Below are 14,160 nucleotides of genomic sequence, written 5' to 3' on the forward strand. Positions count from 1 at the left end.
GGAAACGCTGCAATCAACATACAGTCGTGGACTGTAAACCCACAGAACGGAGGACTCTGTAGCACCTTACAGTGCTTAGCGGGAAGAGATATAGTGTGATAACCGCTCTGCTCCTTCTGGTGCTACTTCGCTGTACCTCCTTGTACCCCGAGGTGGCTGCTATCCAAAGCCATATATGCTATGAAGCAAGAGAGGGGGGAGGTTCCTCTAAGGACTATCGTCAAGCACTGACCCGTACATGCCGCAAACTGGATGCTGCAACTCGGGGCCTGTGGAACGGGCTGTCTCCATGACGACCTCAAGATGCTCTGTCCAAGGCATGCTGCTCACCACCCCCACCAATTCCCTCCGCAACTCCATCCAACACCCATGGCTTCTCACCCCCTTGCCTCTCAACCCCTCCAGCAGCTCAGCCCCAGAAAGGGGGGGAGAAACACACACACAAACTAAGGTTCGGCGCAAACGTCTGTCAGAGTTAAGGCGCCGAGACAGACTTGTCCAAAATGTGATATGAAAAAAAAACTAAGTAAGCTGAGTACAACAAATCAGGGACATTAAATCATGTATGTGACGGGGCAAAAACAGACTTGCCCTCGGCTCGCAGCGAGCACTGTACGTGCGATAACAGGTGAGGGACCCGTGCACCTGCTCCGACTCGACTCCGCAGCGTGCAAACAGGCCCTGGTCCACGTGGCTCACGCTCTACAGTAAAAATAAAAGTGCTGTATTGAAATCTGCCTCAGTTTAAAAACCGCAAGCGATCAGAAGCCTCCCCGTTACACACACACACACACACACACACACACACACACACACACACAAAAATGGAGCAAGCAACACACAGGTGGACGCACGTTACCTTGTACTGTGAGCTACGATGAGTGACGCCTACACGAAGGATGTATCACAAGTGACACGGGAAAAAGCGGCTCAGACTTGGAACAGGTTACAGACCGAGATGAGAACCAGTGGAGCGAAATGGTGGTTTGACTATCTTCCGGGGCACGCGGGACACCACGTTCTTCACTTGACCAGACATTCATTCATACATCCACCCACCTACCCGTTATCAATTAGTGCTTGTTCAGGACAGGGTCACTGAGGTTTGGAGCCTATCCCAGAAGTGTACGATGGGAGGCAGGGTACACCACTCCCTCACAGAGGAACAACCTCCCCCCCCCATACAAAAACAGCAAGTACTTTAATGCCAACAGAGCAAACTTTCAAAAGTTTGGGATGGAAACATGAGCAGGACACGGCAGTGACCTTCTTTTGAGCCACACTATCAATTACACACTTGCATTAATCAGACATTTCCCAAAAACATAAGCAAAACAAACGTAAAAGGACTATAAAATACATTATGTAACAATTAAACATACAGAAGAAAGTACAATTACAGGCTCTGTATCCAGATGGAAGAGCCACGTTCAAGGAGTGTTTCACGAACACACCCGATACCAGGAACAGGCCTTCGGGGGGACTGGACCTCAGCACAAACTGGCACCTCAAGAGAAAACTGGACCACTTTGGGCCCGAGAAGCATCAGCCAGGTAATGCCGGTACAAGGTGATCGGGCCTAGCGGCCCTTTCCGGGACGGGGGTCACTCAGTGACTCACTGTGCCGCTAGTGACAGCTGGGGGCCTGTGGCCGTTTGGAAGCGTTACCTGTGCCGTGTGCACCTGCTGCCCTTTCCAATGTGACAACTCAGAGCTTCCACACCTGCTGCTTTTATTTTAAGAAAACAACGCAAGGTAGATGTTACCTGCATAAAAGCGGATCAGGGATCCCATTTCCGTGTTCATGCCTTCCTCCTGCACCCTCCACGGGTCCTTAAATCCCAGTTTGAACAGGAAGTCGTTCTGAACCTGGAGGGGCTTCTCGTGCTGCTCCAGCCTGCGGGCCATGTCGCCGTGCAGCTGCACGTAAAGGGTGGGAAGCGAGTCACTGCGCTCGCAGGCTGGAGCCGCGTCCGGAGCGCCGGCCTCTCCGAGGTCCTGCGCCGTCACCGAAGGCCTCGACAAAGAGGAGTTACTGCTGTAGGGCACAACTTTGTCCTGTGGCGGGGGGAGGACCCCGCTGACGCCGGCATCGCTGTCGTCGCCCCCATCGCCGGTACTTCTGCGGTCACGGACGCGGGCGACCACAGCGGTCACGTGCACGGTTTCGCGTCGAGCGCCGGGCTCGCGGGCTGGGCTCTGCGCGCGGACGCGGTCGGAGGCGATGACGACGGTGGTGGCGGTAGGATCTGCGCAACGCTGGAGGTGCTGCAGGCCGCCTTCTGGCTCCGCCGCCGAGTCGGCTACGGGGCAGTCGAGCTCCAGCTCATCCGACGAGCTGCCGCAGGTGTCCAGACCGTCCGCGGTGCCGTCGTCGAACGCCGGGCTCAGGACAACGGCGGAGCTGTCCGTGCCCAGAGTCACATCGTCGCTGAGCGAATCCCGGTAGCTGCTCGGCCTCAGCTCCTCGCAGCCGCTATTCTCGGCATCCGAGCCGGAGTTCAGTCCAGCATGACAACAAGTTAATTCTTCGCCGGAGTTTGAGTTCGCATCTAAAGCCGGTGCGTTCGACCGTCCATGATCAGAGGCGTAGGGGTTCGCGTCCCCGTTTTCAGTCGGGGCGGTCCTGCTGCTGCCCGGCGGCTCGGACCCGGAGCCGGAGCCCCCGGCTTTCCCGGACAGCCGCACCACGGAGGCGCCTCTCCCCGCGAGCTGCCGCAGGCGACGGGCCGCCTCCCCAGCCGTGGTGTCCACGGTGCAGAGCACAGGGCGCAGGCAGGAGCCAGAGAGCCGCTCTTGCACGTGCACGCAACCCCGGCGCAGGTCCGCGCGCACCCACTCCCGGTCGGCGGGCTGCAGCTGCGGGGCCGCTTTCTGCCTCAGCAGCGGCCTCCTGTCGAGGCTCCGGCTGCTCAGCGACGACGAGGAGGCGGCCGAGCTCATCCTGCCGCGCGGCGGGGCGCCCGCGGGGGCCAAAGAAGGCGCCGCGGCCGACAGGTTCCGCCTGAGTCGCCGGCGCCGCAACAGCGAACCGGAGCCGCCCGGCGTCTTCGCAACCGCCGGGGCTCCGCGCGGGATCGGCGCTCGCAGTCCGACGCCTCCGCCGTCACGCACCGCCAGAGTGACAGAGCCGCGCGCGCTCTCCATTTCCCGCCAGTCACAGCCGAACACACACAGGGCGCTTCACGGTGGAGGGAGCGGCGCGCGACGGACGTAAAAAGCACATGAAAACAGCGCGAAAACGGCTCGCTCCGCTGCCCACCTGCGCGACGAACCGCCTACAGCCCTCGGACTCGAGGTCCTACCCGGTCGGACTCCGTCAGCGCGGCGAATACCACCATCACGGAAAGCGTGCGCGAGCGGAGCGCGAGGAGGCGCCGCATCCACCGTCGACACGCCTCATTATTATAAAATCTTGCACGACCCCAAGGTGATGAACGTCGGCCGACATCTTACGAAAGCACGAATCGTGAATATTTATGAGGGGGCACGGGAGGGGTGTATGCCTACAGGACGTGTGGTGTTCTGGGTAATGTGGTTAATGAACTGCAAATGTCTTCATGGTTTTACTGGGCATGTAACCCACCGGAGAACTACATTTCCCATCAGCAACCTGGGCGACTGTTTCCGATTAAATGAATTAGGCGGCGTGTTGCACACACCCCCGGAAACGTCCTATTAGAACAAGGGTTCTTAACCCTTTCTATGCCGTGGACGCTTTTGGTAGTTTGAACCCTGTACAGCCTTTTTCAGAATAATATATTTAGATGGATAAAATAAAACACATAGGATTACGAAGGAAACCGATTATATTGATATACAGTTAAAGAATATATCAGTATTGCCTGCATTGATAATTGGAAAAAAAAATGTTGCATTTCAGTTAGAGGTTAGTGAAAACAACATTTTTCCCCATCAATGTTTATAGACCCCCCCGGGGCAAGAACCCCCGTCCCAGAGATGATCGAAATGGTCCCTCTGGCGAATAAAAGTGTCCTAATTCCTGAAAGAGTGCGGACTGACGACGATGAGGCAAATTCAATGCACTGGACAGACTGTCATTAAAAGGAGAACCGCAAAACCATTAATTTTACATTCGCTTTGTCAGAAGAGAGGGACGTGCATTATTATTAGAATATAATATTGTAATGATAATGCCCTCTCTTAATTTGTATTTATAATACATATTTCTTAGCAAAAGAATTCTTCAGCTGTAAATAGAATGACGCTAATTAAAACTGTTAAAAGTCATGGCAAAATATTTTTGTAGGAATTCCACAGACTCTATAAAATGTCACAATTTCCTCTCCAAATCCACCATAACTGTCACAGATCAATAAATATGTGATTTTACAGTAAGACCCAAATCAACCTGTTGATGCAGTTCATGCAGTGGGTTCATATGAGAAACATACAGAAGAGACTCCACTTTCACATGACACATTGTAACCTTTTAACATCGAGCCCTCGCTCCATGTACGTGGTCATATATATATATATACCACGACGGGCAGTTAATAAAATAAAATAAAATAAAATCAAATCAAGTCTCACCAACCTATGTCTAGAGCTCTGTGTGCAGCCCTTAGTATTTTTATTTTAATAAAGGTGTATGTGAGGTTCTTACATAATCTACACCGTACATAAACTGAAATATGCCTGCATTTATAAGTTTTTCTCGACCACAGTTTTAGAGGTAAAAGGGACTTTGGATTTACGAACAAAACGAGTGACGAACTGGGACTTCCGGTTCCAGCTGCTTTTATAAGTTGATACGTCGCGTGTTCCGTCAAAGCGCAGAGCACTTTTTTTTTTTTTTTTAAAAAAAACTATGCTGTGGCGCCCTCCGCCGGCTGACTGCACACATTACAGAGACAAGGCAACAGTCCAGGGTCCTGAATTCGCTTTACATTTATTCATTTAGCTGACGCTTTTCTCCAACGCGACTTACGACCCCGCTCGGGACAAGCGCTTGCTGACAATCACGGATGGGCTTATAACGTTAAGCTAACAGTTATCACAAGTTTACAATTATTTACCCATTTGTAATTTTTACTGGAGCAATTTAGACTAAGTACCTTGCTCAAGGGTACTACAGCTGGAGGTGAGATTCGAACCCGTGACCTTAGGGTCCAAAGGCAGCAGCTCCAACCACTACGCGACCAGCCGTCCCTGCTTATAATTTGATTCCGGGTAACATGTAGTTACAGTGTTTAACCACTGGGGGGAGTTACGCGGAAAATAATGGGGTGACGGTGTTTCCATGGAGAGAGAGCCTGGGGCGCTAAGCAGGCTGGGAAGGCTGGCGCGAGGCGCAGGTCCTGCAGGAAACGGGGTCCTCGGACCGAGAGCATTATTTCCCCGTGTGCCCGTGTTCAATAAAACGTTCGTTATGACCGCTGCCTCTGTGTCCGTCTTCACCCCGTCCAGTTTTATTCTGTGTCTTATTCTCAATAAAGACGGACAATCCCAGTTCTAAGTAACTGTTGAATAAACTTGGAACACTACACTTACACACTCGCGCTGCCCGCGCTTCCTTTTTTTTTTTTTTTCCGGTGCTCACCCTAAAACTGGCACCTGCTGCAACAGCATATTTAACAATAGTTCCTATTGTTACACATCCGAACCCAGAGCGCTACGCGCCACAATATGAACTCTCTCTCTCGCACGCACACACACGCGCGCACGCGCATTTTCTGAACCGCTTGTCCCATACGGGGTCGCGGGAAACCGGAGCCTGCCCGGTAACACAGGGTGTAAGGCCGGAGGGGGAGGGGACACACCCAGGACAGGACGCCAGTCCATTGCAAGGCACCCCAAGTGGGACTCGAATCCCAGACCCACCGGAGAGCAGGACTCAGTCCAACCCACTGTGCCACCACGCCCCCCCTCAATATGAACTCTTTACCATGAAATTGCGCCATAATGTCTAAAAATGTTTTTTGTTCATTTAGTTACAGAATTCCCATACTCACTTTCAGCCTAGAGGGGTGCAATGGGGTGGCGGCACAGTGGTGTGGTGGTGCAGTGGGTTGGACTGTGTCCTGCTCTCTGGTGGGGCTGGCATTCAAGTCCTGCTTGGGGTGCCTCGCAACAGACCGGTGTGCCGTCCTGGGTGCGTCCCCTCCCCCTCCAGCCTTACGGCCTGTCTTTCCAGGTTAGGCTCCGGCTCCCCGCCACCCTGTATGGGACAAGCAGCTTCAGACTTTCAGCCTAGGAGGGTGTGGTGGCACAGCAGGTTTGGCCAGGTCCTGCTCTCGGGTGGGCTTGGGGTTCGAGTCCTGCTTGGGGTGCCTTGTAACAGACTGGCGTCCCCCACCTCGCACCCTGTGCTGTCGGGTCGGGCTTCGATTTGCTGCGACCCTGTTTGGGACAAGCGGGTTTCAACCTGTGTCTATACTTTCGGCCTAAAATATTAACTGTCCAAAAACATACTTTAGATTTGCCGGCGTTTCTCCGGATGCTTTATCTGAGCTGCGAGATGATGTAAGACATGTTCTTCTTTAAACAATAACAATCTGAGTTGACAAATGACCCCAGAGGCCGAGCAGAGCGCTGACTTCACAATTTAGGGTTCGCCTGCGGTACGAGTGTGCAGCCGGCGCGTTTGTGCAACGGACGGTGCCGCTCCATGCGTCATTCGTCACAAGCAGGTTTTCTGCACACAAAACACAGAGCGATTGCTGGTGTCTCGGAGTGACGGAACCCAGTGGATTCACGCCTCGGTCGGCGACCACAGTCAAGGCCCCCACAAAACTGATGCTCCGGTGCGTAGGTTACTCTCCCGCAGGAACTGGAGGAGAGCTGGAGGCTGGAGGTAAAGTGAGACAAATCCAAGCTCATCTTTCCTGCCCAATTTGAACACTAATTAGGTTATATTAGCTGCCCTGGGACTCGAACCTGCAACCCTTCCCTAGATCACATATGAGTGAAGAATGTTAAAACAAGATAATGTAACGGAATGCGACAAATTAACTGTGATTTTGAATCACATGTCCTGGATCCAAATCTCTCCTTCTGTTGATGTGACGCACTCACTGTATTTTTCTCCGAGATGTACGTTGCTTTGCAGAAAAGTATCTGCTAAATGGATAACTGTAAATGTTAGATATTATACAAAAAACTGTCCTTTTGCACACGTGAACAGCACTGTATTTCTGAAATATGTGAAGACAGTCTGCAGTCATTCTAGTTTTTCTTTTATCTCATGATGTACAGTTTAATTAAATGCCTGAAAGTTAATGCAGATGCTTGCATAAATAGGGAATAAAGTGCATTTATTTCATTATCATGCACTTTCAGCACTTCCCCAAAGGTGCTGGAGATTGAGATTACATGAATGTCAGTTACAGCACAAGGACTCTATGTGCGATAAATATAATGGCACAGGGTTTTTTTTTTTCCGCCAGTAACCGTGTGTGTGTGTGTACATATATACAGTATATAGATGTGGTTGTATATGTTATACACACTCATATATACATGTGTCAGACTTGCAGCATTAATTGGCTAATTACAAATTGATTGTATGGATAATTAGAAGAGGGCAAGATGTTGATCATATCATAATTGGTCAATATTTTCTCTCCTGTAGCATCACAGCTATCTCTCCATCACATTAAATGTATCTGACGCCTTCAAAAGTGATTTACAGTATGATATTTATGTTTTTCAGCTACTTATTCTGATTTATCAATCAATGCAGCAGGGTAATTTTCATTGTAGCTGTTCAGGGTAAGAACCTTAATCAAGGGTTCTGCAGCGGGAACAGGGATTGGAACCCAGGACCTTCTGATTGCAAGGTGAGGCTCTAACCACTATGCCATCTGTTGGGCACCCAGACCTCAGCTGTAGGTCATTTCTGTAATGAACTCAACGGTGCCTCCTCTCCTTCAGTGCAATCTTTGTGTTTCTCTCTCAAAGCTCAGTTCCAGGCAGCTGGAGATGCTCTGTTCAGTAAGTCTCCATCTCACATTAATGATACAGCGATTATCAGGACAAAAAAAACATGTAAATGTGGAAAAGAATCTGATTTTTAATAAGGTCTTTCCATAAGAATCTCCAAACAGCACAACAAAGTTTTATGGTTACATGCGGTTTCTCATCTGTACAAAAAAAAAAGAAAAAAAGGAAAAAAAAAAAAAAAGGGGGGGGGGTAAACATACTCGGACACAGTTTAAGTTCGTATTATTTACAGATTTCATACACGCAAGTGACAACAGCGAAGGATCAGAGCAGCAGACGACACTGAGCCATGGAGAAAAAGTGTTCATACAGAGACAAAGTGAAACTGAAATGCTTGCGTACAAAAAGCTCATGATTAATCTGACCTGTACAATCCCATTGGACCTACAGAGTCCAAATTCCAGACCACGAGAGCAGAGTTATTGCAGGATAAATTGGTGATATCAAAAAGAGATGAATTTGAGTAAAAACTGTGCTTTAGGAAACTTGTCTTCATCCAATAGAAAAATGTCACATTTTCAGGTTTTGCACAAGTGTAGATGAACCAACAACATGTTCCAGGAGAAAAGGGGGTATTAACTACATCCTGAATGGTTATTTTGTTCTGGAATTCTGGAAAAGGTGATGTAGCATTAAAATTAAGCTCTGGCTGGAGGTTCGAGAGCACTGCAAATTGATGGACGTGACATCCAGCAGAGCGTTAAATACGATGAAGGGACAGCACCCTCCTTCAGACAAATATTGCTCCAAGTTCATATTTAAGATGCTCCCAAGTGTCTGCATGACCAAGCTGTCTAAGGTGTCATCGCTGAACCCATCTGTTGAAATAATTTTAGCATGTTTTCCAAACTGTATAAAAGTGGCCTCAGCACATATTAGTGTGTTCAATTATAAAACATACAATATAGAAAAGTGTACATATCAGAGTGTGTTTCTCCACACAACATTTATAATAGGGTTTTTCTCAGCATAATGCCCTGGAGACAAGAGAAATTTATAGTGAGCTTTGAGATCCAGCTAGTATTAATAACCACTAGTCCAGGAAAGGGTGGTGGTGGCCCAGAGCCTATCCTGGAAGCACAGGGCATGAGGCAGGATACACCCTGAACAGGACGCCAGTACATCACATTCTCCACATACGCTGAACTGGATTCGAACCCACAGCCCAAGAGCAGCGGGATACCAGTGCTACCTACTGAACTACACCCGAAAACCAGTACAGTGTTAATCTATTAATTGTGACCCACAAACATAACCCTTTTCCACATGAACGTGTAAATCTGAAGAAGAACCACACTGAACACTCCCGACATCAAGTAAAGGAGAGGATGACGACAGATGGACATCAGGCCCCAGGTTTCACCACAGCTGACACACAACACTGAGGAACAAGGATGGAAAACCGTATGCTGGGCAGACAGAGAGCTCTCTTCCACTGTACCCCCCCCACGCACTCTAACAACAGAACAATTGTACAGACGACCAGAACGTGTAATGTGGATGTGACAGTGATTGGCAGCTCAGTACTTCGACAGGAACATCTCCACTCATTCCCAAGCCTTCATCATGAAATGTACACATGAAAAAGGAATCAAAATTAGTTATTGCTGAAAACACCTCTGCCGTCCGACAAAATGACAAATGCATGTTAATCCAGTGGACCTTTTCATACACGGGATGAGTACCTCTCAATGGTCCTGCTGCTCACACAGAACCTGAGGAATAAATCCATATGATGATGTTTCAAACGTCATAAGTTCTTTACTGCTCTATCATTTTTAAGGAATAAGAAATATAGTTGAATTAAAACTGAAGGATGAGATTAAATGATAATTTTATGGATTTCTCCAAAACAATAAAATGCAGCTTTTGTTCTACTTTTACTGTGCCTGATTTTCTGAAACTGAACTCCATTATAACGTTTAAATACGTTAAGGATGTCACATGTAAAGACTATCCTCTTTTTCCAAGCTTTCTTCTACCACACTGAGAACTGGGAACTTCAAGGATGAAAGACTTGTTGCTGAAACAGACAGAGACCTGAAAAAATTTGCCCCAAAGTTATGTGACATTTGGGGGGAAGAAAAACGTGACTAATTTTAAAAATTTGGTTCCAGTGCAGAAGCTCTCATGGAAGGTGCCAGTGGGGAATGCTGATGAACACAGAGCAGCTTCCACTTGGTATTTATTCATCTAAAATTGGAAATCCTTCTATAACCTTCTTTAGTTTAAGTGAATAGGCTAGTTAACATTTTTACATCCTCCCAGGAGCCAGCAAAACAGGGTTCTGGGAATATTTGTAGGAAGTTGTCCAAACCCCAGGTCAAACACTTGGTATCACTTTAAAATGTAAAAGGTCTACTAGGTTCATCAGGACTCAGCATTGTAGCATGTACAGTCTGGGAGATGGACTTTAAAATAAAAAACTATACCCTGTACAGTGTTTAAAAATGAATAGCTGGGTCTCTGGAGGAAACTGCAATTGTCCAAAGGGCTGAAGGCAGGTTTTCAGTATCATCTCTTGTTCTCTTATTCAGTGGAGAGTCACCAAGATCTGGAGCCTATGCCAGAAACACGGGGCGCTAGGCTAGGAAAGTAACTCTGGATGGGACACCAATCCACAGTATTCAGTATGAAATTGGGGAGGGGACTTAGCCAATGAAATAAGACCTTGACACAGTCTTATCTCCAGAGGAAGGAATTAAAAACACATCAATCACTACACATCAATAATGACAGAGCATGGCAGGTGCACACAAAAAAAGTGACCATAAATACAATGAAGACATGAAAAACCTTTGGATGAACAAATTGCTTCAGAATATTGCTCTGAGGAACCATGAAGATGGCACACAAAGTGGTCACTTCTGCATCCAATGGCTCTCGATCTCACAGTTAAAGCACAACAGACGACAGAAAATAAAATTACTTTTTCAAAAGTCCCACCCACATGAAACAGATTCTTACGTACCACCACAGGCAGCTGTGCCCATTTTAACTCTCTCTGGCAATAGCTAAAAAAAGTGCAATGAATCAAAAAATAATAACTTTAAAAAAATTGTAAAAAAGTGGTTCATTTGAAATCTGAGACCTTTACATGAACCTTTAACCAATATTTGCCTCGGTATTTACAGTTGACCTTCTGACGTCCCACTATGAACCAGTGCTGCAGCACCACAGTACGTTAAATATTGTTTTGGATATTCGGGTATAAACAGAATATGTACATTATAAAATGCAGACATCACAGTCTTCGTAGTTAGCAGTGAAAACACGCTGTCGGTTGGCTCCTGCTGCCGTCACACTCCTGGCCTCAGTGATGAGCTGCGAATGAATGGCACAGTGGACTCTAGGGGGCGCCATACCAAGACGAGAGGAATATTGCACAGGAACCCCAGTGGGTCTAAAATCATTTCACTTGCCACCTGTCTCCTGAGAGGGGAGAAGTGGAGTGGGCCCCTGAACCCTTCCACACTGAGCTGAGAGACCCACCCCTACTTCTGGGTTTCTCGCTCTGACAAGCCATGGCAGATGGGGGACGGGAGCATGGTAAGTGGAGCCGCTGAGCCGAGCAAAGGAAGGTGGCAGGCTGGATGGAGCCTCCCCAGTGGAGAGGAAGGACCACTACTGTGGCCTCTAGTTCCCAGCCGGCCTAGTGTGAGCGGGGAAGGGTTGTATGAGGAGCGTCCAGATGTCCGTGGGCTCCTGACGGCATCGGCAACTATCTCCTGGCCTCTGCAAGGACTCAGATGGAGAAGAGATGTGGCCTTGCCGTAGACACGGGCACCTTGTAAGATCCAGCACTTTCGATTCTTTGCGAAAAGGAGGAGAAAAAAAAAACCTGCCCATTTGAAGGGGGGTCTATGGCCGATGAAACCTGAAAGGGGGAAAACGAAACATGTTCAGCAAGAAATCAACACGTTTTGTGGCGTTCATTCAACTCTCATCCATCCGTTCACTCGGTCTGGACTGCCATTCATCTGCTGGCTCTGCAAATTTAGGTTGCTTTTATTACACAATAGGCAGAAAATTTACAAAACATGCTGTTTAAGACTAAATATTTACAGCAACATTGAGCTACTTGGAAATTAAAAACTAATTAGAGTTGGAGAATATATACAGACAAACCTCTACTTACGTAAATTCGATTTACGTAAAAAAATCCCAGCATACACATTATTTACAAATAACGCTTTCATTTTACGTAAAGCATCTGAAATACGTTACGCACAAGTCGGCATAATAAGACTAGGCCGGAAGCTGCATCTTCCCACTTCTCGCGTGTTTTGAGTCATGAACGCATCTCCTCTTGCTAGTGTAGTGCTTTTGTCGCACATTTTTTTTTTTTACCCATTTCATTATTCACGATGCCTGGTGGTAAACGTGCGCTTGAAGAAATAGGAGGACCGTCTTGCAAGCGTACAGCAATCGATTTGGAGATGAAATTAAACATAATAAGAAAGTATGAAGGTGGACAAAGATTATCATCTATACCACGAGAACCAGGTTGAGCTGCTTCGACTATGAATGGGATAGTGAAGGATGCTGCACATATAAAGGAGCACGTGAAAGGAACAGCTAGCGTGAAAACGACAATAATAACAAAGAAACGTCAAGATTCAATAACTGATATGGAAAAGTTATAAATTATGCAACAGCACCCTCTTGTGTGCCAGCATATTACTAGATATAAGATAAGCACATAGTACAATACCGTAAGCATACTATATGCAGTAGTCTATTTTTTAATTAGATTTATGCATTATAGAAATGTAAAATTTATTTCATTTACTAGGTCTATGTCTTATTACAGCATTTAATATGTCTGATATTTACTAGAGAATTATATTGTGTAATATTTTATACCTGTGTTCGCAACAAATGCGAAGGAAATGAGAAGGCTTGGCTCTGTAACGGAGGGGGAATGCGACATACGTAAATAAGGGGTTGAAGAACAGTCAATTTGCGTAAGTTGAGGGGTGCCTATATTTGAAAATTCCAAACTTAGCTGTTTGTAACAGAAGGAGTCAGTGTGCATGTTTAAGCAGAGGCAAGTGAGAAAATGGTACCTCACCTGGTTAGATGGCGGCTGGACTCATGCACCTCCATTTCCGTGCTCTTGAATTCGTTGAGTTCCTTCCGTATGGCTGCCTGAAAAAACAAGAGCAGGAGATGAGCTTGAAAGAAAGTGCTTCACACTGCCTCAGCTTCCTTTTAGTAAAACCCTGATACATCATTTATGCCTCTTTCCCTTAGCAGGCCTCAACTCCAGATTCTAATGCTTCGTGGGGAGGTCGCAAAGGTCCGACATCCAATATTCTGTGCCAGATGAAGCCATTGCCTTTGTGCAAGTTGACTGTATGATGACTCACTGAGATGACTTTGCTCCAGTTTTTGCAATGTTTGAATTTATTACTCATCACTCCAAGCTGTCACGTAGTAACTAACCTGATAATGATCCCAACTTCCAAATACATTACAAACAATTTCAAAGAGATATTGTTACAGTTCCTTACTTGATATCTTACTGAAATGATTTTCTTGAAAAAAATTCAATGGAAAAAATGAAATATTTAGCTGTAAGAAGGTAAGAAAAGTATTATTCAAACTAATTCAAAGGTGTTACCCAGCTAAAAGCTGAAATCAAAAAAAGTAGAGACAAAGTAGTATTAGCACTACCTAAACTTCTAGTAACTGTAATGCCCTAAAAATGATCAAATGATGCACTTATTTCAAGCTTATTATAAAATAAGTCCCCTGGTATTTATATTTCTCTTTGTTTTGTGTTTGACACATGACCTCTATGATATTTTCCACTAAGGACCATCAATATCCTCTCCACGAGCACACATGGGTCACGGATGCCCTGCGTCGTTGACCATCTATTCGGTGCAGAGTTCAGAAATAGCTCGCTCATTCTCTCCAGAGGGAAAGCTGAGCTCAATCCAAGAATGCCGTCTCTGAAGTCGGGAAATTAATTTGAGCTATAACCTAGGGGGAAGTGGTTTGTAAGGGGGTAGCTGGATGGAGTCTGGGACCCGGAGCATCATCTGTGCATTTTACATAACGACCTGTTACGCAACACAGAGCAGAGGCCCCGTTTCGCTGCGTCCCACTCAGGTACATCTGCCGTCACTCTGGCACGGTGTACTGAGTGCAGTTGGCCACCAGGAGCAGCAACGAGCAGTTCCACTC

The 14,160-nt window shown here is 47.0% G+C and overlaps 2 protein-coding genes across 4 annotated transcripts in view; both read right to left on the reverse strand.

Annotated features, from left to right (window-relative positions):
* The window catches only part of phlpp1 (PH domain and leucine rich repeat protein phosphatase 1), a 43,483-nt gene extending 39,884 nt beyond the window's left edge, over positions 1–3,599 (reverse strand). Inside the window, exon 1 of the mRNA XM_029253503.1 lies at positions 1,767–3,599. Within this exon, the coding sequence (XP_029109336.1) occupies positions 1,767–3,147 (1,381 nt within the window). The 5' untranslated portion in view covers positions 3,148–3,599. The remainder of the gene's footprint in view (positions 1–1,766) is intronic.
* Positions 3,600–8,154: 4,555 nt separating this feature from the next.
* Positions 8,155–14,160, reverse strand: part of LOC108937770 (phosphatase and actin regulator 1-like) — a 67,255-nt gene continuing 61,249 nt past the window's right edge. For all 3 annotated transcript variants that reach the window (XM_018757917.2, XM_029253706.1, XM_029253705.1), the window contains 2 exons: positions 13,040–13,116; positions 8,155–11,842 (listed from right to left, as the gene is read on the reverse strand). In XM_018757917.2, coding sequence (XP_018613433.1) covers positions 11,827–11,842; positions 13,040–13,116 — 93 coding nt within the window. In that variant the 3' untranslated portion in view covers positions 8,155–11,826. The remainder of the gene's footprint in view (positions 11,843–13,039; positions 13,117–14,160) is intronic.

The sequence above is a fragment of the Scleropages formosus genome, chromosome 7 (assembly GCF_900964775.1).
Source record: "Scleropages formosus chromosome 7, fSclFor1.1, whole genome shotgun sequence".
NCBI classification, from domain to species: Eukaryota; Metazoa; Chordata; class Actinopteri; order Osteoglossiformes; family Osteoglossidae; genus Scleropages; species Scleropages formosus.